Source organism: Acanthopagrus latus, chromosome 3, assembly GCF_904848185.1.
Source record: "Acanthopagrus latus isolate v.2019 chromosome 3, fAcaLat1.1, whole genome shotgun sequence".
In the NCBI taxonomy this organism is placed as follows: Eukaryota; Metazoa; Chordata; class Actinopteri; order Spariformes; family Sparidae; genus Acanthopagrus; species Acanthopagrus latus.
The window spans coordinates 13369198-13395137 of NC_051041.1; the positions used below are offsets into that span (position 1 = coordinate 13369198).

General features: G+C 40.2%; 1 protein-coding gene across 11 annotated transcripts in view; it reads right to left on the reverse strand.

Moving 5' to 3' along the window:
• The window catches only part of LOC119016683, a 43582-nt gene that overhangs the window by 4106 nt on the left and 13536 nt on the right, over positions 1-25940 (reverse strand). For 4 of the 11 annotated variants that reach the window (XM_037092806.1, XM_037092801.1, XM_037092803.1 and 1 more), the window contains exons 6-42: positions 25319-25455; positions 25108-25224; positions 23492-23549; positions 23346-23393; positions 23050-23118; positions 22648-22787; positions 21341-21472; positions 21191-21248; positions 21024-21104; positions 20456-20808; positions 20292-20360; positions 20148-20172; positions 20033-20062; positions 19764-19832; positions 19544-19683; positions 19075-19194; positions 18813-18867; positions 18598-18642; positions 18444-18500; positions 18203-18360; positions 11535-11636; positions 11251-11299; positions 11083-11163; positions 10147-10845; positions 9986-10063; positions 9554-9690; positions 8821-8922; positions 8560-8617; positions 8347-8462; positions 7411-8149; positions 7189-7316; positions 6984-7097; positions 4643-4700; positions 3173-3295; positions 2291-2467; positions 768-827; positions 329-634 (exon numbers count right to left, since the gene is read on the reverse strand). In XM_037092806.1, coding sequence (XP_036948701.1) covers positions 329-634; positions 768-827; positions 2291-2467; positions 3173-3295; positions 4643-4700; positions 6984-7097; positions 7189-7316; positions 7411-8149; positions 8347-8462; positions 8560-8617; positions 8821-8922; positions 9554-9690; positions 9986-10063; positions 10147-10845; positions 11083-11163; positions 11251-11299; positions 11535-11636; positions 18203-18360; positions 18444-18500; positions 18598-18642; positions 18813-18867; positions 19075-19194; positions 19544-19683; positions 19764-19832; positions 20033-20062; positions 20148-20172; positions 20292-20360; positions 20456-20808; positions 21024-21104; positions 21191-21248; positions 21341-21472; positions 22648-22787; positions 23050-23118; positions 23346-23393; positions 23492-23549; positions 25108-25224; positions 25319-25455 — 5088 coding nt within the window. The remainder of the gene's footprint in view (positions 1-328; positions 635-767; positions 828-2290; positions 2468-3172; positions 3296-4642; positions 4701-6983; positions 7098-7188; positions 7317-7410; positions 8150-8346; positions 8463-8559; positions 8618-8820; positions 8923-9553; positions 9691-9985; positions 10064-10146; positions 10846-11082; positions 11164-11250; positions 11300-11534; positions 11637-18202; positions 18361-18443; positions 18501-18597; positions 18643-18812; positions 18868-19074; positions 19195-19543; positions 19684-19763; positions 19833-20032; positions 20063-20147; positions 20173-20291; positions 20361-20455; positions 20809-21023; positions 21105-21190; positions 21249-21340; positions 21473-22647; positions 22788-23049; positions 23119-23345; positions 23394-23491; positions 23550-25107; positions 25225-25318; positions 25456-25940) is intronic. The other 7 variants (XM_037092808.1, XM_037092809.1, XM_037092804.1 and 4 more) reach the window with 6 other exon arrangements.

Genomic DNA, 25940 nt, shown 5'->3' on the forward strand with positions numbered 1-25940 from the left:
CAGGACAAAAGTGCTGAATCAATCAGTCACACACTCAGGTGGTGATCATGTCTTGGACAATGGCCCTTTATTACCCCCAACCCCATCTATGATCTAGCTAGGGGCAGGTAAAGAGGGAAGAACAAGTTTCCAGAGAACCTCAGATCAACTTTGTTTGTGTATGATATCATGCTTTGTTTGCTGGCAAATGAAGCATGAAAACCCTTTGAACAAACAAAAAGAGAGACTTCGATACATGACACTTCCTCAGAGAGACTCATACAGACATCAAATTTATACAGCAACTTTTAAACAACCGCCACACACTCACATTTGCACCTAAATCTACCTTTCAAGATCCTTGTGAGTGCCTGCGATGCACCGTGGTGCCTGGGTTCTGGGCTGCATCCCGAGCGTTTTGGTGCATCATCTGTATTCTCGCTGGCTCTGGGTTGGTTCTGCTGTTCCGTATTCACTGAAGCAGCAGAATGGTGCAGGTCTGTTTCAGAGAAATTTGCAGGTGATGTCTTCTGAGCGTCCTGTAATTCTGGGTCACTTCTCTCTCGGCCTAGGTCAGGGATTTGGGCAAATCCACCTGACTCTGAGTCAGTCGCAGGAGGATCCACAGTACTCTGAGGTGTCTCCATTTTGACTGCTGGGAGGGGGGGATGCAAGAGATGGTGGACTGTGTAAATGAGTGGCGAAGGAGGCAGAAGGAGGAGGAAAAGGTACAAATGATAGCATGACATTACAAGATACAACAGCTGAAACGGAAGGCCTGTGTTTACCTGGACTCTCAGTAGCAGTGGTGAAATCAACCGCCTCCACTGCCTCCTGTTTAATATAGACTAAAAAGAGAGGAGATCATATTGTAGTGTCAAAAACTACTTGTCTAAATTAACAATTAACAGACTTTCTGACTGTACACACGCTCGCAGATGGAGTCTCAAATCAAGGATGAAACAGTTGGTCTTCAGGTCAAGGACATTTATTTCACACAACAGGATACATGCAGTGAGCTCTCCCGGGATGAACTGGTTTATCTGTCCGACTCTCCCAGCTTATATTCAATTTTGGTTCTGGTGTTTCCACGCCCCTGGATCCTCCTTTTGGCCTGAGTCCATACATTTTTCCACTATTAGATTCCATATTTGGATTACGCTGGTGAATCATCTTTCTAGAAAGCCCTAAAAAAAAAAGAGCGAGACCCACCGCTCTTGGACCCCTCTCTTCCCTGCGCCTTGGGTGTAATCTAGCAATAGTCATCTTTTGTTTAGTTATATATGGCAGTTATAATTTCCACACAGAGCAGTTGTGAATTCAGTGTACTTCTTGGGGATTCCTTCTCTAGTGTTTATCCAATGCAGGCTCCTCATGCTTTACAAAGACCAGTTGAACACTTCTAAATAAGGTGATGGTATTGTAGTTCAGATTTATGACACTACAGTATGAGTCCAGCTGGAATTATCATGATTAGGATCTTCTGTCAGGGAAAGTCATGTGATGACCGGGTTTGCCAGGTTTGTGGTTTTCCAGCAGAATTAGGCAACTTTTTGTTGTAGGGACCTAATTCTTCTCTGAGGATGGCTTGTGTATTCAGTCATGGCAATAAATCAATATTACTGAATGTGTATTCATGCGTATTACTGTATTAATATAGCAAAATACTACCTCTCTAAGTTAGAATTGTTCAATAACTACAAATTGCACCTTTAATTCAGCAAATACAAACACTTGTTAACACAAAAATATATTGTGCATATAGTAAAAAAAAAAGAAGTTGTGAATCTACAGGATATACTGCATCACTTAAAATTAGTTAAACTAAAATACTAACAGTAAATGCATATCCAATCTCTATCTGTATTCAAAAATATGATTAAAATACACTGACTTAATATTATGCTTTTTTAGTTTGATTAAGGCGTGGCATTAATGACAATAATATGTTAACATCTTTACATTGATGTTATCCAGGTAGGGAGGAAGAGGAACAAGTGAAGAGCGAGCAACAAGATGAAACATAATGTGTCAGGCCAATGATTTACATGTCAACAAAGCTATACTTTAACTTTGATAATATACTGTATCTACTTAAAGAGGGTCATTTTAGGACCACAGTGAAATTACTGTCAAGGCAAAACTGATTTTTATTGTTTGCACACAGATGATTTATTGTGTTACTTTGTAGATATTGTAATAAATTGGATTGGACTGAACAGTAAATGGTTTTTGGAATATTCTGAGCTCCCGGGTTGGGCTGGTTTTGTCACACAGACCTGACAACCCTGGTGACGGTACAGAGACATACCTGCTACTTCTGCGCTTGGAACGCTAGGAGTAGTGATGAGATTTGGTAGATCTGGTTGCTTCTTTTCATGAGAGGTGGGAGGTGGGTCTGAAATCCGGTCATCAGCTTCTGTCTCCGAGATCTTCAAGTTCTGGGTTCCGTCTGCCTCACCCGCAGCAAGCTTTCTATCCTCGGTTTCTGAACGGAGAACAGCATCATGTTAACAAGTATGGCATGGACTCAAGAGTCTGGAACAATATGTGTAAGCATAAGGATTCTCATCTGGACTCTGGAACAATAGTGTAAGGAGCTGATGTTTGCCCTGCTCTGATTGGTTATCAGTAGAGACAGACATCCCTGACAGACAAAATTGCTGTAATTGGTATGATGAAATTCCATATGTCTGTTTTCCATTCACAGGTCAGCAACACTTCATAATAACCATCATTAATAAATGGTTATATATAGTTAATTTACTGAATTGCTATATCAGCGTTACAACTATGCAATGCTTTGTAATCTTATTGACAGAATTTATTACCAAGTATTATAAGCATAAGTTGCAATTTCACAACAATGAAATGCTTTATAAATAGTTTATAAATCATTTAATTGTCAAAGTTAAGTAAAGTTTAATCAACTATAAATCTACCATTTATTAATGATGGTTATTCTAAAATTTTACCCACAGATGTTCTCATGACACCAGAAAGACATATACGTATACATAATACGCTTCTCTTGTTGTCAAAAATATCAAGCCGGAAAATATTTCAGCCAGGGCAAAAACATGTCCAGAGACGACAAAATTCACTCAGGAATGTGAGAGTAAAATGTGTTTTTACGTGTATGTAAAATGCAGACACATTTCAAAACTGCTGCCCAGAGCTGACACAGATTTACCATCGCCTGGACTTGAAACTTCACACTGACTGGGGGAGGCGTCTTGCAGTCTCAACACCTCTGCAGCGTTGGTTGATGCTTCCGATTCTCTTTTCCTCAACATTGCTTCCAGTCTGTCTAGAGCTGGGAATAAAAAGAGAGAATTAACAGGTGATAATGACCTTATTTTCTTGCAAAGTTGATCATTTACCACATTAGCTATCCATTTTTCCTTTTAACAGTTAACTGCACTTGGATTAAATATGTCAAACCTTAGCCGTCAAAACGCAATAACAATAACAATAATAGCAATAACAACCATATAAAGGTCAGTTGGTTCATTATGTATCAAATGATAACAGGTGCGTCATGTTCAGACGTAAAACTCAGTTCTAAACTAAAGATCTATGGAATCTGGTCAGTGCAGCAAATAAAATGTTACTCTTTTTTTTACTAAGCTACAACATATTTCATAATTCAGTGCCATCACTGGCAACAAAAAGTAGTCTTTATAGCAGCTGTGGAAAATTTTATATATTCACTGAGTGCCAGACAGTGCCAATAATGGGTTTATTATGACTAGATGTGAAAGGAGCCTCTCTCCACTTTCCTTGCTATTTAGCTGTTTTGATAATGATGAAATATAATGTGTGCACTGAAGAAATTCAACTGAATGGAGAGACACGGGACGCAGGGGGTGACTCAAGGGTGAAGAACAAACAGTTCCAAGAACAGTAGATAATTACAGAATAATGTTGCAGATGAAAGGGTGTAAATCTGTCTTATAGGCAGAAAAACAGTAGAGCGTCCTTGACGGTTAAAGATACAGAACTGAAACTCCCGGGTGGAAGAGATAGCTCTGAAGCGAACCCCAGAGAACTGATCACTGAGAAGGAGGAAGTAAAATTTTCCAATGATAAAAGAGCTCAGGGGGTCGTCCAAAAGGAGGAGCACGTAGAGTAAAACCCAGAGTCACAGCGGACCGAACTCAGAACACAGGGCGCTTAGCTCAAATGCATATTTTCTGTGTGGTGTTCTCTGAAGATCTTCACTAAATAAATATACTGCAGTTGATTCACAATTCTGTGTCACACTCTTCAAGATTGGCTTCAACACAGCCAATGGGACTGCAGGTGTAAATTAGCCTGAGGCTAACTCTGGTGCAATGCATTAAATGGTCACATTTATGTTTTAATTGCACATTGTCCCTTACAAATAAAATTGAAATTAAAAATAATAATAGTAACAACAAAATAAACCTGATTATACTGATAAATTTAACATACACTCAGGTTATTTCTCTTCAATTTAATTATATAATCATAATTCAAATTCCATAATTTTTACATTGACAATATTGTCTGCTGAGTAACTACTAGATGCAAATTTTTCCTTCAAAGAAATATTCTGACTGTGTTTTTTTTAGACAAAACATATGAGAATATAGACTGCTAACCACTGCACCACAGTGCTGCCAAGACTGACATTTACCTTCTTTATCTGGAAGAGCGGCCAGCTTGTTGTACTCATCAATCTTCACTTCAATCTTCTGGCAGAAAGAAAGAAATACAATGATAATCAAAAAACAGATGCCATCTTACTATACTACTCAGGTGAACATTTGTTCTTTCACAAGTCGGCAGGTCTTTCTGTTATTCCATCGATCTTGATTCCTTCGGATGTTTGATCATTTCTTAAAGTGAGCAAGATTTTATCAATTAGGGTTTGCAAACACAAGATTCCAAGTCGTAAGCACAGCAGAAGCACACGCACCCGACACAGCCAAATGTACCACCTGCAGCCCTAATAACCTGCATGCTGTTACTGGCTGTGGATTTCACACTCACTTTACAAAGGCTGAACACAGCAGAATAAGGCAATGAGGAGAGGCATTCTGCTAATACAGACACTACTCACAGTTACTCACTTCTAGTGCATTAGTTCTCAACCTTTCCAATGGTTTCCAGATGGTTGAGGAGAAAAAAATACAATTCAACATTTTATACTGGATTTTTTTTTTTTTTTTTTACATTACATTGCCAGTGATATAATTCACCTGAAAATAAGACTCTTGTAAAAACTTTATTTAGTGTTTACAAGAGTAAAAATGTGCCTGCTCGTGAGTTCTGACTGAACATGCTAAAAAACAACCATGTTTTTTTCATTTGGCACTTTCTAGTTGTTGTGAGTCAAAAGTCTTGGTGTTGTGAGTGGGTAGGTCGGTCTTGAACCGCAACCTGATTTTTTTTTGAGAGTCGGGACTTGAAACTGCGTGTGGTCACTGTTCTAGCGTGTGGTATTAAGTGATAATTAAGAGGGATTTTATTTTTTGTATGAGCTTTTACTTGGAATGGAAAATCTTGCTCAGTCTGCATTTATCGGTTTCATCTACATAAACCACTAGCGACAAATTGAATGTTTGATGGCAGAGCTCCGACTAAAGAAAATGTGTTGTATCTTGTGTAGTGGAAAAATGCTGCACATGGGATATCTTTTAAGTGGCTGACTCCTTCCCGTCAGGCCAGGAATGTTGTTTTGGACAAAACCTTGGTGCCAGTACGGACAGGGGTAAGGAGTTATGCCTTGTTTTTAAGTTTGTTATGTTACCAATTCCCACGTATCTCATCCTTGGCTTGGAGCGCAAAAAAATTCATTACTGTCAAACATGGTGATGTATGGTCTACAGATGTTTGGTGTAAGTTTGGGTTGTGTGCACGTAGATAAGAAAACCCACAAGAGGATGTTTTGCGCCTTCAGCCAGAAACACTGCATCTCGATGGTTTTCGCGTCCACTTGCAAGTGTTTGAATAAAGAAAGACTACTCTCTCCTTTGGTCGGTCCTCTGTTCACAAGAAATTGCCACGGCATCTTGTTTCAATTTGTCATCTACATGACCAGGAAAAGTCAGCGTCTCCATAGATTCCCAAATATGCCTGGGAGGATGTTGGAATTATTGTACATATCATCACTCGCTTACTAGATGTGTTGCAAATGTGATGTTGTGATGGTTGGCGCATGACCCAGATAAGAGGAACTTGCACTACGTCCTACTGCAAAGAGGAAGTGCATGCTAACAGATGCTTACACTGAAGAAGACAAGTTGCGCAAGAGCTACGCCCTATGATATTTTGTAACCACCCTAAGGATATAAAAGATAGGAGAACAGAGAGCGCGGCAGAGCAGTTTGGAGCATACGAGACTGCGCTCACTCTGTTCTCCTTGCAAGTAAAACTGATCGCTTTGTTGTCATTCTTTCTCTGTCTAGTCTTTGTTTTACGAATGTTTTAGGTGTTTCAACTTGACAGAGGAAACGTATTAATTGTGTGTGTTACGAACAGTAACTGGTTGATTTCACTAAGAGAGAAAAATTATTTTCTCTGTTGTTTTTGGATTGATAATAACTAAAAATTCTTTGCAGACTATTCAACCAATCTAATTGTACAATACTGATGAACACCAGGATCATAAATAAGAGAAACTGCATGACTATCGTTGATGGGGAGAGACAGATAATTGTGTAAAACCCACTGACATCTGGGTAGGGCACAAGAAAAATAAATGCTATGCAGTCATATTGCTGTAGCGCTGCTGCAAGCAATAAAAATTGAAAAAATAAAACTGATACGACAGTTTACACTACATTTTGCAGAATCACGTTTTTGTATAATCCAGCAAAACGTTGCTTTTGCCTTGAGAAAAATTCCTCTCATTGTTTTTAGCAAAATGGTTATTCACAGCTCACTTTACTTAATCTACTTTAAAGAGTACAACATGTAGGAGAATCAACAACCACACACAGACTCAAAATGACTGGGTCGTTTTGAATGGTCACCTGCATGCCCTGGGATCCCAATTCCCTCTCCTCTTCATCCAAGCGGGCCACTATCTTGTTGAAATTACTCAACAACTCCCCTGGCTTGCTGGTCCACTCAGGGGACTTCATTTTCTAGTAAGAACATTGAAAGCACGCGGTTAATGTCTGCAACAAAGCCTTCTTTACAAGCTTTCAACTGTCTACAACAAGACTTCTCACATACCAAATAGTTAAATTGGTGGTTGTGGCTGGCAAAGTGAACGGACCCGGAAAAGCGCAACTTAACAGAGCACAACTGACAGTAGACTTGCTGCTTTCCTTCAGATGTCACTCTTATCATCTGGTTCAAACCTATTTAGACAAATATGACAACCTCAGATTAGAATAACAGAGAAACCAATTCATAGAGAGTTACTGAGCGTTTGTCTCTGTGTTATTCACTTACCAACTTTAGGAAGATGTTCACCTGGCTTTGTTTTACTTGCAGAGTGATGTGCTGGCTCTACGGCTGGACTCCTGTTTTCAGACGTGACAGACTTGGAGGTATGTGATGGCTCTGTGTGTTGATTCTTGCTGTTGGACCTAACAGACATGAGCGCAGTCGGGTGCGGAGATACAGGCGCGTTACTCTTTGGTGCAACGTCAGCATTCGGCCCCAGTGAATTCCTCCTCGGTGCAGTCTTTGCAGAGGCTCCAGTATTTTCATGTGTCACCGTGGACTGCGCCACAGCTGGATTTTGGGATGCAGTTTCAGATCCTTTAGAGGCGATTTCAACTTTGGCGGTTGAACAGGAATTGGGTTTGGGTGCAGTCTGTTGGGTGTGGGTTGAAGTGGCACATTTGGAGGCAGCTTTTCTAGATGTGGAGGTGGTGGGGCTGGTTGTGGTACAACTGGAGGCGGTGGCTCCAAGACTGGAGTTGGGTGCTCTCGATTTGGTGGTGTCTGACGTAGAACTGGTGGACCTGGCTGGACATTTGGAGATGGTCGATGTGGATTCAGCGGTGACAGCACTGACAGTTGACTCAGACACTTTAATCTGGTTCACTTCGCCACCCTCTTTTGATTTAGGGGTGGCTTGAGGTGGTTTGGAGGAGGTTCCAGTCATTGGAACCACAGCTGCAGTTACTGAGGGCGGCTTTGCCACAGAGTCTTCTGAATCATCATCGATCTCCATGGCCATCACCTTAGAAATGAAACATCCATATTAACTAGACTAGCTGAATTTTTAGCTGCCAAAGAACGACACAACTAAACAGTGACTCTCGATCAAATGTTTGTTAAAGTAATATTATGTAACTTTTTACTTATAATAGCTTCAGAATGGGAGGCTCCTTCAATTCAGCTTCTGTATGAGAAATGCTGATCTGATGATTGACTCACCTGGTAGTCATCTCTGTCAGATTGGACCTCAGGCTGCACAGGAAGGGCAGCTGAGACAGAAGTGAATTCAGGCCAGCTGAAATGCTGAGACTGAACTGACATCAGTGTCTTCACGGCTATTTGGATAAATAAACAGAATAAAGAAATTAAAAAAGCGGTGAGAACGCAAGCTTTCCAAAAGTAACTAAAAATGACAGAAAGATGTACCCCTACCTGAGTTAAAGTTTTGTCTTGAGATTTTATCATAAGTCTCTTCATCCAGATCAACCACCTGAGGTCAAGACATAAATAAAAAATCAATAAATCATCATCAAAATTTGCTTGCATCTGTCAACTCTTTACCACAGGTGTTTTACTTAGACATTTTCTTCAACATGATCCAGGACTCAGCAAAGTAAAATGATTTCATTTTTATCTCAATTCATGAAACGACAGTTAGAACTATGTCCACAGATATAAGACCCATGAACAAACCTCAGCCGCTCCATATCCGTTATCCTGTTCACACAAAGCAGCAGCGCATCTTATGTCCTTCCCCAAGTGCTTAACTGCCGCAGGTGAGAACTCCTTTGACCCCTAATGTCAAAAACATGCACAGGATAAGGCATTACTTCAACCAAACATTTGATATATATGTGCAGAAAATACTACAGACAGCACAGAGAGCACAGAAGGAGGGTTTTGGAGAAAGAGCATCAAGCGTAACTCAGTTTGGTCTTCGGCACCAGTATAAAATGCAACCTAATTATACTCTTGTTCACTATTATAATTTAATCTGTCGATGTGGACAACTGATCATTTGTAGGACCAGCATGCTTGTAGCAGAGCAACATAATAGCCTCTCTGTTGTTGTGTATCGATGGTTGGGAAACTGCTTCAAGATGCTGCCAGAGGGTTAAACTTTGCAACATCATGTCACACAAACGTGTAAAGTGTGTTTGTGGCCAGTGTTTTCTTCCAACAACACAACCTACATGCAACTGCCTGTATGGCTCGTTTTCTCTACCATATCTCAAAAGATACATTTGCACAAAAACCACCATAACCTTACTCATAAATTTGGCTAACTTTGAACTGTGTAGTTGCTTAATGAGGGGATCTCTTCCTGGCCAGTATGGAGAGGAGGGAAATAACAAATAATTTAAAATCTTTTAATGTACAAGACAGACGTGTAAAACACACATTCTACCATTCAACGTGTACTCACAATCAGAAACATCTTCTGGTGGTCAGCTCCAGTAACATGGCAGATGATGTCCCTCTCTAGGATCTTCAGAGAGCAGCACCCACAAATGTAGATCGGTTCATGCTCATTACAATGGCATTCAATAAGTACATCCAAGCCTGCAGGAAATACAATTAATATTATGGCGTTAATCTCCCCTCTGGCCTGAAATGTTCTTATTCTCAGAAATGATTTAGTTTGAAAACAAATGTGAGGCTAAATAGATGTAAAGGAATCAAAATATGAAAAGTGTGTTCTGTTTTCCCATTTCCTCTTTGACTTTACACTTTGAAAGCAGTTGAACTTTCCAGATAGTTGATACCCATAAAAAATTAAGTAAAAAAGACAGATCGGGTGACATCTGTGGGTCATGAACATGCAAGTTTGGTTAAATCTCCACCATTTTGTACTGACCAATCACAGGCTCTCTGTCCTTCATCCTGACATACTGCCACAGTTTGGCTGCTTGTTGGGGGCTCACGGCAGAAGGCACTGTAAGAACACCACAAACTGCATTGTAGTTACAAAAACACTGAGGAAAATCTTCCACAAACTTCAATATGGCATTTACATACCATCATCCTTTGCATTATCTGGACTTGTTTTCCCACTCTTTCGCTTATCTGCCATGGTCACACTTGGCAGGTTTTGGGGTTCCTTGCAAGATGCGTCTTGTTTGGAGTTGAGACGCTGCCTTTTATGGCCAATTTCTTTCTCCACATCCTTATCAGAACATGTATCATCCTGTGATTTTTCAAACATGCTGCTTGGCCTCTTCCTTTCACCTTCATTCTTCACCTGTATCAGGACATCTTTGCTACTTTTGCTCTTTTCTTCTCCAGAGTCTGTTCCACTCGCTTTGTCTGTGTTCTGGCAGCTTTCTTCGGGCTCTATACTTGATTTCCTCACTATAGGCTCCTCTATCCTCTCCTCCTTTATCACTAAAGGATCTTCCATCTTCTCCTCCTTTATCACTACAGGCTCCGTCTTCTCCTCCTTTACCACCATGTTCGTCTTCCTACCTGCATTCTTCGTTTCCTCTGAACCAGTTTTTGAAAACACCTCTGTTCCCCTCTCTGATTCTTTTCTATTTGGTGAAGAAGGCGTCTTGTGGTCTCCCTTTCCTGCATTTTTTCCACTTCCTACACCATGTGTGCTGGATATCTCGCTGTTGTTTGTGGGGTTCTGACTTGTCTGTTTCACAGATCCCTGCATCATCTGGCGGTTTTCCTTACTGTTGTCTCTCACATGGCCTTTGAAAACTTTTCTGGGGACTAAGAAACATACAGATTTTCAAAATCCTTGTTTAGTTTGAATTATCTGCAAAGCTTTATCCAGTATCCACTCAGTATACATCAATACAAATGCAAAAAGACATCAAAATTAAGCAAATAATGGTTGAAGTGAAAAGGTAAGTCACGGTGGATTTATAGGCGGACAAATGTTCTCCCGCAGTATTTTTCTTAGCTGCTACACCAAGTTACAAAACATCTACTAGAATATTGACTTACACAGCTTCTTGTGAGGTTTTATTGGTGGTGCAAGCTTTCCATTCCCAATTCTCCTCTTTGCAGACCCCAAGATGGATACAGCTGGATCAAAATAGCATAAGTAATGTCAAGGAACCAATTCAATGCAATGCGAAATAGTGAGTAATTCACTGCCATACACACACTTACCTTTCTCGTAGGTGCAGGGCTCCCAGATGGGCCTGTCCAATTTTATTACCTTTGAAAGCAGACAACATTGAAACTTAAGCAAAAACATGCATCTACATGCAAAATTGTGACAGTGGCCTCATTTTAGGAAGGTGAGGAGTGCTGACTCTGGTTACATCACAAAATGACTTCACAGGTACCAAATCTGACTTCGACCTAAGCTGAAGGTTGGAAGCCCTGTTGAGGTGTGAACGTACATCAAGCTATATAAATGGTATAGAGATATAAATTCTGGTAAAGAATACCTGTAACTGTGAGACACAGTGAATCCGTGCTGCCTGTTTGGCCAAGTCCAATAAAGTCTTTGCATCAGTGCTTGGAGTCAGCGAGCCTGGGTGGAAACGGTCCTGCACACCCACAAAGCACAAACATAAATGTTTAATTGAGTAAGCAGTCAGTTGTTCCTGCCAGTTTTTGCTTGTTGTTTCATGCATGCTCATTAGACAAAGCCACAATTGGCACATCTGAATTAACATGATGACATCATTTCACAATGCACCCATGGTAATGCAGTTTTGACAAATCAGTCTCTTAGAAGGTATTACTAAAAACCTCCCAAAAACGAAATATTTGTTTTTCGAAAACAGCCTAGTTTGTGACACTCCTAGTCTTATTTGTGTGTTTTTAGCAACTTCAGCTAACAAACAGTATTGACAGAAACACCTTAAGACAGATAAGCGAATAAACTGTATTGAATACATATCATAATATATGGCATTTGGTGGTGACAGTCACTGTATTTATTATAAGGTAAAACATGCATACAAAAAAAAGATGAAAAATGGCTGATTTAAAGAGACGCTTTAATATTTGATGAAAGATTAATTAAAAACCAGGTTGACAGAAAGCTCCCTTCCCATCACAGAGTTCTAAAGTATTACATACATATCCAGTAACCGCAGACTCTTTCAATGGAGATTTACACTAAAATTAGCTAGACTCAAGAATCTGACCAACTGTAATGACTAAAAAAAACAAAACAAAACAAAAAACTGATTTGCAGTTGAAAATAAGCATTTCCACCATTAACAGGAACGTTTTGTCTGGATAAAATTCACTCTAAACTGTACAAAAATACCCGACCCCCCTCTAAGTCTTCCTCTGGCAACAACCTCATTTTAGACAGAGGGATCTCATCACATTTTCAAGCTAGCTTATATTAGCAAACCTCAATTCATAATGTGGCGTTACGTAGAAGCTAAAATTGATCACACTCGACATTTCAGTCGGTCCTCAGCACAACCACACTGAAAGTTGTAACTCACTGCTATGAACTCCTCAATAAGGAAAGTCGCTAGACGTCACCAAATTACGTCATCACTTAAATTGCTTAACTAGCGATGTGCATTTAGCCGTAATGGGCGCTGTAGGAGAGATGAATAACGTCATGGGAGATTTAAAAAAATAAAATAAAAATAAAAAGTGCGTTCAGTGCAGTGATCTGTTTTTACATATAAATCAGCCAGCGGCGACTTCGCGCATGAGCGATCCGCAGTATGGACTCGGAGGGCTGGACGTCTCTGCTCTGCCTCTGACTGCTGCTCGGGGGGACTGTTGCGTGACGACCGGACCGCCTGTGTTGGCTTTGGGACGGGGACAAAAATCGCTGTGTTGGCAACACTGCTTAAATGCTCGATTTCCACCCGGGGCGCTTCCGCATAGCTCCCGCATCATGCGGCCTATTGAGCGTGCGCACTACGGACGTCCGCCGACCACGCCGGCTAACTTCCGCTAATTTGAATCAAAATGAAATAATTCAATCTTGCATTGTTTAAAAAATACACAATTTTCTAAACCAATTAGTCTGTCAATGTTTCTGCCCAATCTATCAATCATCCAGTCTCGTTTCCAGCACAAGGGCTGACAACAAGCAGTCCAATACTAACACAAATGTTGCTAGGCTACTAAAAAAATTAGAGAGGCTAGACAGGTAAATAAAAATAAATCGTAAACTTGAGAGGTTATCACAGTAGTTTACAATAACATTCTGTCAATATATTATTTGACAAAGCTAGCTAGAATTACTCAGCCTGACAGCGCAGCTCTAAGTTAGCTAACATTATCATATCACAAGATAATATGATAATTGATGTAACGTGATTTTTTTAAATTCACCTGCAACAAACCATGGCTGGCAACTACTTTTGGTTGGTCAAACTTTTTGCTTACTATCTTTTACTCAATTTTACTCTCTTACTCAATTCTTAAGGGTAGCAACAGTAACCATGTTTTCTTTAAAATGTTCCAAAAAAATAAACACTTGCAGAATATCACCTGGGTAGGTCGCTATGATGACTTAAACCTTTATGGTACCGTTGCCCTCAGGCAACAAACACACTTTTTCACATCTTCACAATGCATCCCTTTGAATGATGCAATACGTTAAAAGAGCAGGAAGACCATAAGGAACCAATAACAATGCTTTAATTTGTCTCATGACCTTCAGGAAGCCATCTTCAAACCCCTTTCCCAGGCTTTGCTATTTTGCTCCTAAAAAAAGCGGTTTCCTGGCCCTTTTCAATTCTCCTGGCAAGAGCTTGCTGAAATTCAAAGCTGAAGTTACACATTGTCTTTGCAATGAAAGTGAAGTCATGATTAAGAGGGGAAGACCATCCAACAATGTCGCCGACCATTGCAAAAACCCTAGCTGTAAGGGTATTGTGAAAGTTCAGTGCGCAAAGTGTGTGAGCTACCTGTGATTAACACCAGAGAAAAAAAAAACTGCTTTGTACAGTATGTTTATTATTTTACCTGTCTGATTTAAGTGCCTCACTGTTGTGACTCAATCACTATGCGCTAACAAACTGTATTATTAAATAACTGCACTTGTCCTGTTGACAGATGTGATGTGAAACAAATATAACCCCCTTGTTTACGAAGGGTTAATACATTGGAAAGGAATGCAAGAGTATGAGAGAGAACACAGCTGCCATTGGTGGGGAGAGACCAAGGTTATAGATAAAGAATTTGTCTGCACACATGGAGTCCTTGAGGTGAGAAGTATCAGCCTGGGTGGTTAGAGAGTCTACAATGGATTAGATCTGCTAAAGCATGTCCTCAGAGGAACTCAAACTAATGCAGGATGAGGAGGTTAGAAGACAGGAAAGGGAAGTTCTCTCAACGGGGGAGCTATCTTCGTGGATTGAAGGAATTGGGTTGCCAAGGGGCTGGGACCAGCCCGTGCACCAACAAACGGAGAGCTAAGTCTAAACCACGGCTCTGTCCCACCTGTTTAACAAATGAGAAGTTCACTTTTGGCTTCTAAAATTATAAGAAACACTGTAAAGGGAAGTTTTTCATCCTTTCCTGGGTGATGTGTTGGTCCTTGATCAAGTTTTGTTTAATGATACAATTCTAAATAAATGGTAAAACGGTATGTCATTGCTTTTACGTTTGAAATGGAATTAATTGTAACCTGTTGAAGTTTTTTTTTTTTTTTTTAACATTTTACACATGTTAATGAAATAAATAATATTCAAATTGAAAATAAAACTCTCATTTTCATTTATGCACCATTATGGTACAGGCAACATCTATAAAATGTCTTTAGAGTATATGTTTAGACTATTTTAAGACATAAAAACACTCCAAACATTTTTTTTCCTAGCTCACATCATGATGCATACCATAGAGCAGGGGTCACCAACTACATTTGTCGGAGGGCCAGAATTTTACTGGACACTCACCTTGGGGGCCGGACCCCCAAAAAATTGAAATAAAAATATAATTTTGGCATAAAATTATCACTTAATGTTTATTTGTTTATATTTTTTCATTTCATTACAAAACTGAAGGCATTTTTAGCCTTTATGAGTCAGGCTCCTATCACTTGTACCACAGTCAACCACCAGGAGTGATAGAGATACTTTGTCTCAATTCAAGTAAACTTTATTTATAGAGCACTTGAAAAACAAACAGATGAAACAAAGTATCGATATAGGGCTGTCGTCCCTGGCTTCAGCGCTAATACAGTTTCAGTTAGTGGAAGGAAAAGGCCTCTTAACACAGGTAGGCTAAAATGGCACTCTCAAAGGCCATGAAACGAAAAGTTGACGCGGAAAACAGATCCTTAAATGACGAATGGACTGAAAAGTACGCATTTATCATGCCAACCTTCAGAAATCCGTTACCTGTGTGCCTCATTTGCAACGAAACTGTTGCTGTTGCAAAAGAATATAATCTGCGCCGTCACCACAACACTAAACACACAAATTTCAAGGATTCATATCCTGAGCAGTCAGAGGCCCGAAAGAGAAAAATTGCCACATTGAAATCTGCGTACTCCTGTGCAAGTGGCATTATTACTCGAGCTTTAACTGATCAAGAGAGAGCAACGTGTGCATCAATGCAGGCTGCCTGGGTGCTTTGCAAACATAATCGACCTTTCACAGAAAGTGAGGTTTTCAAGGAGTGCATGGTCACAGTTCTGGAGGAACTTGCCCCCGACAAATCCATGGACAGAATTATTGCAGCTGTCAAACAAATACCTCTCTCTGCTTCAACTGCCGCGCGTCGTGTACACGTCTTGGCAGAGCATGTCCAGCAAGTTGTCATTGAAGGGATCAAGGAAGCCAAATACATTTCGTTGGCCATTGATGAATCCACGGACAATACGGATATCTCACAGTTGTGCGTTTTTGTCAGATTCTTTGATGGCAAAGATTTCCGAGAGGAGCTGCTGGCATTGCTTCCGCTGGAGGACAACACCACTGCTGACATCATCTTCGGAAAACTGGAGGATTTTTTTAAAAGTCATGGATTGTCCTTTGATAAAATCAACCTGATAGTGACAGATGGAGCACCTGCTATGATTGGCAAAAACAAGGGTCTGGTGAGCAGAATAAAGACTGTCGCTCCTAAAACTAACGCGCTTCACTGCATTATCCATCAAAGTGTGCTGTGCGCAAAGCTAAATGGGGAGCTCAAAGAGGTGATGGAGAAAACAATGAAAATTATCAACCACATCAGAGGAACCTCAAGCACACAGCATCGCCTGTTCCGCAAATTTGTGCTCGAATCCGAGGCTTCTCATGATGACCTGTTACTCCACAATGACGTGCGCTGGCTCAGTAAGGGCAAAGCACTGGAGCGCTTCGTTGAACTCAGTGCCCAGGTAGTGGAGTTTTTGAAACAAAGCAAAGCAAAAGCGGCAGCTGACCATCTCCGCACCATGCAGGACAGCGAATATATGTCCAACGTTGCATTTTTGACAGACATTTTCTCGCATTTGAATGCACTTAATCTCCAGCTGCAAGGAAAAGAGAAATCAGTGGTGGATCTGGTGGAAAAACTCGATGCGTTTGGGAACAAACTTGACCTTTTTAACGCAGATTTGTTGTCGGGGAGGCTGTTGCATTTCAGCACACTGAAGAAGGTGGGACAAAGCCACGTAACAGACAGGATGAAGAAATTCATCACACAATTAAAAGACAACTTCTCCTCCAGGTTCGATGACTTTTTAATTCCCAGGGATGTCATTGGATTTGTGCGTGATCCTTTCAGCATCAACCCAAGTGGAGAATTCTCCACAAACGCAGTGAAAATGATGTCTTTGGACGAAGCGGCCATTCAGAGCGAGCTGGCTGAAATCCAGGCCGCCGGGGACCTGAAGGCTGCTCTCCGTGGTGCTGAAAACCTGGGCGCATTTTGGTTGTCCTGTCCCGAGGAGTATGGTACATTGAAGACGCTGGCTATGTATGTGCTCACCATGTTCGGTTCGACGTACACCTGTGAGGCTGCGTTCTCCAAAATGAACAACATAAAAACACATGAGAGGAACCGGCTGTCACACCAGTCCTTGGAGGACTCTTTGCGCATAAGTCTGACAGCGGCCAAGCCTGATGTAAAAAAGTTGGTGTCAGAGGGGAAATGTAATTTTAGCCATTGAGCAGTGTGAGTAACCTATTTCAGCCTTGTGATTTGAAATCGCTATAGCCCACTTAACGTTTTATTTGATGTGCAAACATTATTTGTAACCTGTTTTTGTTCGGATACCAGGTTAGTATTTATTTACCATGCTATTTTAAGTTATGCCAGCCAGTTGGTTTTCTCTCCTTTTTTTGTACGGAGAAGTCTGGTTTGAAGTTTGTTGAGACTTTGAAATAAAAACCAAACGTTAAGTAGGGGGCATAAGGAAAAGTTATGTGTGGAAAATAACAAGAACTGTGTGAAACAATAAATGTAAAAAAAAAAAAAAGTGGAGCGAGTTTGTCCTCATTTCGGAATAAAGCCTAAATAGAGTCATAATTGGTGGGGATTACTGATAGTTAAGAGTCTCAGTCGTTGTTGCTATTTTCAGTTGCTTTAATAGTGTGGACCACATGATATATTCTCCTCTTTTTTTTTTCTCCTCACAATTTTCGAATCCAGTCGCGGGCCGGATTGAACGGTTCGGCGGGCCGGATTCGGCCCGCGGGCCGCCAGTTGATGATCACTGCCATAGAGGGTTAAATATCTGTCATTGCTGTCATACTTTTGTATTATATTGACTGTAAGTTTTCATTAGTGGTCATGCTACTTGTGATGCATATTGTAAGTGATACCTACTATGAAGTTCAATGAGCAATTATAAATGTGTTCCTTCAAATGCATTTGGAAGTAGTAGCAACAATAGTGAATTGGATATGTCAATTGGGGTTAAAAGAGATTTTGAGAAATATAACTGTTATAAATAAACAGAGCAATCAGGAGCTCCTGCTCCCATTTTGATTATAATTCAGCCCTCATCTCCAAGAGGACATAAAATAAAGCATAAATTGTTAAACAGCTTGCAGACACAGTGATTCTGTGTGTTTTATTAAAAACCTAATATGCCTGACTGTTATGCTACTGCTAGTGTCCAAATGCAGGCAAACCACAACAGTCTCCGTTGAAAAATCATGCACTGAGTTGTGTTAGGAGTGAAAATACTCACTAGAAACGTTGAAACATGTTCCCGACTGAACGTGTGTCCATAACATTCCTGGTCTGACAGCCTCCTCTCACAGAGCAAGCACAGAAATGCCACTTCTGTATCTGGTGTGGACGGATGCCGTTTGACACACACATCGTGCATGACCCGGAACTTTTCACCTGAAATTATGAGCCGAACAGTTAAAAACATCAAGTGCTCTTCTGATTTCTGATAAGACTTGTGCCTCTCCAGCGGTACTCACCAAGCAGAGGAAATCTCTCGTTTTGTTCGAGTTTGCTGAATGTTTCGCGCCGTGGAACTGCAAAGACGTAAAAATAAACAAATATGCGCAAATCAGATGGGCAAGGCAAAGACGCTGGATTATCTAATTTAAGACGAATCATTTTATCACAAACCTTCACGCTTTAAGAGAGAGTGGTGTAGTTGAAGGCTCTCCATCACTGCAAATAAAACCAAGAATGAGACACAAAACTATCTGAAAGCGCTATTTTAATGTTGCTTGATTTGACATGGAAAAATAGCTATGTGAGAAAAAATACAGCTGCAAGGAAGAACTGCAAGAACTCCTTTCTGTCCAAGATACAGGGTCAAATTAGTTTGCAACTCCTACCTTTATGGTAATTAGTCTGAAGGCTCCAAAACATGCTGAATGGCATATCAAGTATCTGAGAAAGGAAAATATCTTAATTAGTAAAACACAAAAGATTGTTTAGTCTACAGAAATGAGTGCATTCTAACAAATTTGACTGTGGTACTGTTAGTTATTGTTTTTGAGACTGAACTTTCAGTGTGGATATTAAAATGATTTTTGTATGTATATTTCTACAATGATGTGAGGGCTGTAGTATGAAAACACTGAAATGTCATTTTACCTTCAGCATCATCTGATTTGGTCCTCTTTGCTTCTCCTCTTCCCATGCCGCTTCCTGCATGACCTTCACGTCCAGATGTTTTTCCCAGGCAAAAGGGAGCCGCCAGGGATTCTGGTACAGCTAAGAAAAAAGACAAAAGATGGTTATCAATGGCGGAGTCTGTTTATGACCGTGTTCTGCCTGGGCACGGCGTGAATCATTATTTTTGTACAGTAATTGGAATCTGAAACAGAAGTTGTGACAAACCAGGATTCTGATTCAGATCATTATTATTATTAAAATGCGTAGTTACTAGTGACTTTTTAAGCCAATCTGTTATATGAAAAGATAATGAGTTATACAAATTTAAAGAAAATAAGAGTGCATACATGTCATTTGCTATTCCTCACAGACATTAGTGGCACCCACGCACAGCTGCACTGGTGCCACACGCAGACCTCATACAGACCTAACTTGAACAAAATCTCACCAGTGTGTATATGAGATGTTTTGTGGACTCCAAGTGGAGTTTGAGAGATGACTCGGGGAAACAGTCCTCACAAGCAAAGCACACATAAATAGGATCGAGCTGACCCTGAGTGCTGAGACAGGCCACAACCATGGGCACACCTGAACAAAATAAATGAGAGATTACATATACTGTGTCTTTCACATGACAAAACACAATGATAAGAAGTAGGTCAGCTCACCAATAACTGGCTCATTTTTCTTCAAGCCCTCTTTGATGTACGTGTCCAAGCCCAAACTGAGTGTCTTTTCTAACATTTAAAGAAAGGTAGAACAGAAAGAGCTGAAATCAAAACCAACATCAATTGCCTTTTTCCTGAAATTACATCAGACTTCACGAGTAATATTCGAATGAAAAGCTCAGTACTAAAGCTAAAAAACCAGCTCTACAATACTGTAATAATAATAATAATAATAATAATAATAGCAGCTCAAAGTGAGAAAAGTGTACCATTTCGCTCATAACGTTCAGCTTTCTCATCTGGAACAAAAGGAGAACATAATCTTATTTAAAAAGAGCTTGACAACACATAATAATCTGAGAAATGAGAGAAAAGTGGAGGTACCTCTGGCAAAGTATTTATCCACCATCTGGGGAGGAACATTTGGAACAAATTTTACATAAGGTCATATTTTGTAAAATATCGTGAAAACTCACAAAGTCCTTCAATATAAGACTTTTTGTCTGTGGATATGAGAATGTATCATACCTTTTTGTGGCTCCCCTCTGACACATGTTGATAATATGCTAATATAGAGGCAAAGGTCTCATTGCAGTCCTGCCACAAGAGTGAAACAAAGCTCATTGTATTTAAAAATGCACTAGCATCCAGGCTATTACAGTGGTTTTTATGGGATATTTATAATTTATTACCTGACAACGTATTTTGTATGATAATGCTGCAGACATTGCCACAGACCCTGCTGCAGTGCACCTTCCTGCAGGCCCTGACACAGATGCAGACCCTGATGTAGTCCTTGCTGAAGGCCCAGATATAGTCCTTGCTTCAGTCCCTGGTGCAGACACTGATGCAGACACTGATGTAGTCCCTGCTGCAGACACTGATGTAGTCCCTGCTGCAGACACTGATGCAGACACTGATGTAGTCCCTGCTGCAGACACTGATGTAGTCGCTGCTGCAGACACTGATGCAGACACTGATGTAGTCCTTGCTTCAGTCCCTGATGTAGTCCCTGCTGCAGACCCTGCTGACAGGGTACGACGCTCTACAAAAACAAAAAAAAGCATGCATGTGTTGGTAATTCCATGTAAAAAATAGACACTAGTAAAAAAAAGAAAAAGAAAAAAAAAGGTTGTATTATTAAATAATTATTAATAATTATTCAGTATCTGACTACTTTCTATTTCAACAGTTTGGCAGATAGGAGAATTTCTCTTATAGGAAACATTCCCAACTAGCTGACAGTTGCATGATACGTACCCAGCTTTTTTCCTGGTATGATGCTTACAATCAAGCTGCTCTCCTTCTTTTCCTTTGTGATTGACTCCAGTTCCTTTAAAGCTGCAAGCCACCATAAACTCAATTAGTCAAACATACTATATCTCAGGAATATGAATACAACCAAGTTATGAAAAATAAACACCAACCTTCTGCATAACAAGTGAAATTCACCGATCTGAATTTCTCAGGCTCCAGCCTCACTTGCTATAAAAACAAAGTCATACAGTTTCACATTAAGACCAACTAAAAGCATCAGTTTGGGGACACGGCAGTAAACTTTGTGTGGACTTTTTGACCTTCATATCAGTGTTTGCAGTGCCATGGATTTCCTCTGTCTGCTTTGCAAAACCAAGCATCATGGAGCGTAAGGACTTGTCCCAATCCTTGTAGCATTCTTTTGACATCAAAGTTGAGGGGTGCCAGGCTCTCTGTACAGATTACAACTAATGTGAATTACACGGATACACCACAGGGAGACAAACAGTACTGATTTCAGTTGTTGTAGAGTCATTAATCAACGTCAAAATTAGGACACAGACAACTATATTAAGTGTAGATAATGCAGGCAATACGAAAGTACAGGTAGGAAACCCCACTTATTAATTTATTGTTTTATCTCATAAATATTTTTAATTTTAAAAAGGGGTCAGTTGGGCCAGCAACTTCCGCAGTAAATGGCACAAGTATACCTTCCAACTGGTCAGTGTAACATACTGACAAGACCTTCACTCCCTTCCCACGAAAATTATATACTCTCCTTGAGTAAAAAGGTGTGGTTGATGTGGTTTAACTTTGTCACTTTTGAGGATGTGTGATTGGTCGGTATCTAAATCACAACACATTAACTGCATAATTAACAGTCAGTGGGTATATGTTTTGATAAACAGGAGGACACCGGGAAAATGCGTTGGAAAAAAAAAAAACAACAACAAAAAAACACACAGATGTAATTGTCGCGCCTCTTTTGGATCTGCAGCAGCAGACTTAAGTATGACTTTACACCCTGGTGCGCTTATACACTAGGGCCGCTTGGTTGTGTGAACAAATGCAGAGAATTGGTGAGCCTTTGCTGGCGAGGTAAAACGGAGTCTCTGCGGCTGATGATTCATGCTGTTGTACAAGATGCATACAATGTGCATGCTGAAGCCATAACTCTGTTTTTTTTTCTTCAATGTTCCATATCTTTCCTGATAATTATGAAAATTCCAGTAACTGTTCCAGAACTTGTGTACAAGTGTATGTATTTACATATGTGTGCTTATCATTTTTGGCTGGACCATACATGTTCTTGTTTGGTGCGTAGCTTTCCTGTTTTTCACCGTTTTGGAAAGACTTGGCACCCCCTTGGTGTGTGTGTGTGTGTGTGTGTGTGTGTGTTTCTTTGGTAGGATGTCATTCGTATTTCCCTATCTTCTGTTTATCTCAGACCCCAAAACAGAATAACACATTCATATTCAAAAGGTCAATACCAGGTCACCTAGTCAGACCTAGATTTCTCAATAACTCTCACTGTCTCAGAGCTTCACTAAATGCTTCTGTAAAAAAAGACTTCATCTGTTGAGATTAAACCAGCTCTCAAGATGTCCGTCATGTGGCTACTTACAAAGTAACAAAAGATGTGGTCAAAGCTCAGGACATGCTTGATGATCGTGTGGGTGGCAAAAGTCAGTTTGCAGAGTGTGCAGAGGTAGTATCTCTTTTCAGCTGGTCCCACGCAGATGCATTCAACCACGTGCTGCATGCCTGCAAGTCCACAATGAGAGAAGAGAGGAACTTTTAGATTGGAAAAGAACAACAACAAAAAGTGAGGTGCAATGTCTGTTCAAGTGTAAATTAAGTGCATGGCTTGGATCCTTGGATTAATTCATTTTGTTTGATTGGTATGATGTGATAAAAGGTAAGTTAGTCATCTCTGCAGACATTTTTTGATCCCCTTGTGTTCTCCATAATTAAAAAAAAGGAACTGTAGGGATATCAGCCGATTATGTGAGTTCAATTTACAAACCCAGAAGTGGATGCTTCCTTCTGCTGTCTTTTTGGTACGTTTGTATCATCGTCCTCCTGGGCTTCACAGCTGCAGTGAAAAAAAAAAAAGAAAAAAGAAGATGATGATGAAGGTGAGTGGCCTGAACACAGAGTATCTCCCTTTTTTTCCCGTACATGGTTTCCTAGCTAAGACTCGGTCATCACCTTTTTAGGGCATAGAAGACAAGAATTTCTCCTCTAAGGCACATGGTGGAAACAGAAGCAATTTTACTTCCACAAAGAATCAAAAGTACTGACAAAACTGTTCACACACACCTTCCATTAGCTTCAGGAGATTTTCATTTTCACCGAGAGTGCGCATCACTGGGGAGAAGGATCAGACCGTTTACAAGAACAAACAATTTAACCAGCTCTCAAACAAATATTACATAAATTAATAAGTGACACAGAGAATTGTATACCTTCAGAGTAGGTACTTCGTTTTAACTGTTCCAGCAGGTTTTTAGGTAAATCCAATATCTGTAAAGGGACAATGTGGACAAAACAGATACATTCATAAAGGCTTTCAATACAATCATTTAATCTTTCATCAATACAAAGAGTTCAGCAAGACTCTAACCATAAAAACAATAGTAAGACACAATTCTGTATCTCAGATTTATCACATTACACTGTTGGCTCCGTTTTTGTCTCCACCAGCTCATGAAGGAAATAGAAGCAGAAGAAGCCATGCGTATGCATTTTCCCACATATCCTGGCATTTATAAGAGGTAGAATGTGGGATAAGTGTACCACATATTTTAGATCATGCACGTGAAATGACGAAGTTGGCATGAAATAGAAGGTGGGGATAGCGACATTAGAGCAAAACGTCTAGGTTGCCTAACCCCAACCCGGAAAATAAAGGAGTTCTTGACCAAGAGATTGTTTTCCATGAGTTTTAAAACAAGCTTTTGCAAAGGGATTCAGAATCAACCAACACTGGCTGAGGTGGAATATCAAGTGTTCAGTGTTTTTAGAGGGTGATGCAAACAACACAAGCACAAGGTCAGACAAATGCCAAAACAAAATCATACAGATGGTTTCGAAAGATCAGGTCAAACAACTGTCACAAGAACAGAAAGTTTACAGTTTCTTGTTTTAACCAGACAGACAGTGACTGTTTTTCTCAGTCTACAGAATGTTTGGTAAAATGTCTCTCAGAGGCACATTTGGAAACTTAATTTTGACTTTTTATTTATAATGGAGCAACAACATCCCTATTACTGATTGCAAAAAATTAAATAGTTTTGAATTCTGTAATCAATGTATGGTGGAGAATGTATCATGATGTGAGAGGAGGGGAGATTCCCTTTCATTCCCTTACATGATCTTTTCATTTTATCCTGACATTTGAAGCCCCGCGTAAAATCTGGTTCAATGTGAGCTCTATAGATTTGTCCTGGGAAACTCAGTTAAGGAGTTCATCCTGAAGGGGTTTTGCGCAAAAGGGCACTTTTGCGTTTTCATGCGAAAACGCACATGTATTGCATTGTTTTGGCCAACCGTCCACACGGATCCTGAAAAAGCAGCGTGAAAGCTTTATGCGCATGCTCTGTCTCTTCTTCTCCGTTTTTTGGTGAATTTCATGCACCACCTAGGGGGCTGGAATGTGCGTTTTGAGTCATTTTTAGTGGATCCATGTGGACACAAATATTCTTGAAATGATGCCAAGGAAGACGGAGGAAAAAAAGATCATTTCGGTACGTGTGGACAAGGTCTTAATGCATACATTTCCATATAAGTACAGAGAGACAATCCTGTCAACTTTGGGCTGTAAGCTCATCTCAGAGCTTGAGATCGGTTTCAATAAAGATTGCTCCACCCAGTCTTGCCTCTGCAGATTGTTTTATCACCAAACTACACACCGACACCTCTGATGAAGACAGCCCAGAAACAACAGTGACTCTTACTCGCAAGCGATAACGAACTTCTAGAAGGGAAATATTGTGAGGGGGGGAGAGTTCGGTGATAATTTTGGCAATTCAACTTTCCAATATGCATTTACATTCATGGCTGCAGGACTCCAGCTACAAACCTGTAGTCGCCCGGGCCCGATTTGCTTTACTTCCTTCTGGAGCTCATGCCACAGAGTAAAGCTCGGGTACATGGTGGGGATCCAGGAGAAAGTCAGCGCATTGGGGTTCGTGTAGTTCTAAAATAAGAATAAATTAATAAAAATAATAAATACAAATTATGCTTCTAAATGTTTAAACTTTAGGTGATTTTTTATGATATTCGGCACTTACAAAATAGTTGCTGCAATGTTCGCTAGAATTGAGGTGGTGTTTGAGCTTGTCTGAGGGACATTTTTCCTCACAGAGATGACACAGGTAAAAAAAGATGTCTGTGTCTGTACTGAAACAGAAAGTCAGCAGAGACAAACCTGGAAGAAAGTAAATGCAAAATAGATAATTACTTAGCAGCACTATAATGCAGCAGTACTAAAGTACATGAGCAGTTCAACCCAAAAAGTTGGGTGAAGTTTTATAGTCCACAAAACATTCCTGGAAATTCACAGCAAAACAGTGCTGGAACATTTTCCTGGACAACTGAGGTAGATGGGGACTTGTCTTAGAACGTAAAAAACAACTGAACAAAACCAACAAAATTTCCCATACAGATCTAACCGAGGCACTTGTCATTTGTCAGTGTTGTATGTGACCGTCTCTTTGAATCAACTTGGGATCTCTGAGATCTGGACACTTAGATTATGCCAGATGATCTGCAAATACCACTTTTGCTGCAAAGAGTCAGATAAGTTATGCAGACTACCAGGCTTATTCCGACATCCCATCAGCAAGGGGGTGAGCAGATAATGACTGAATTTCATTTGCGGGGGAACTGTTCCCTTAAAAAAGGTACACTATG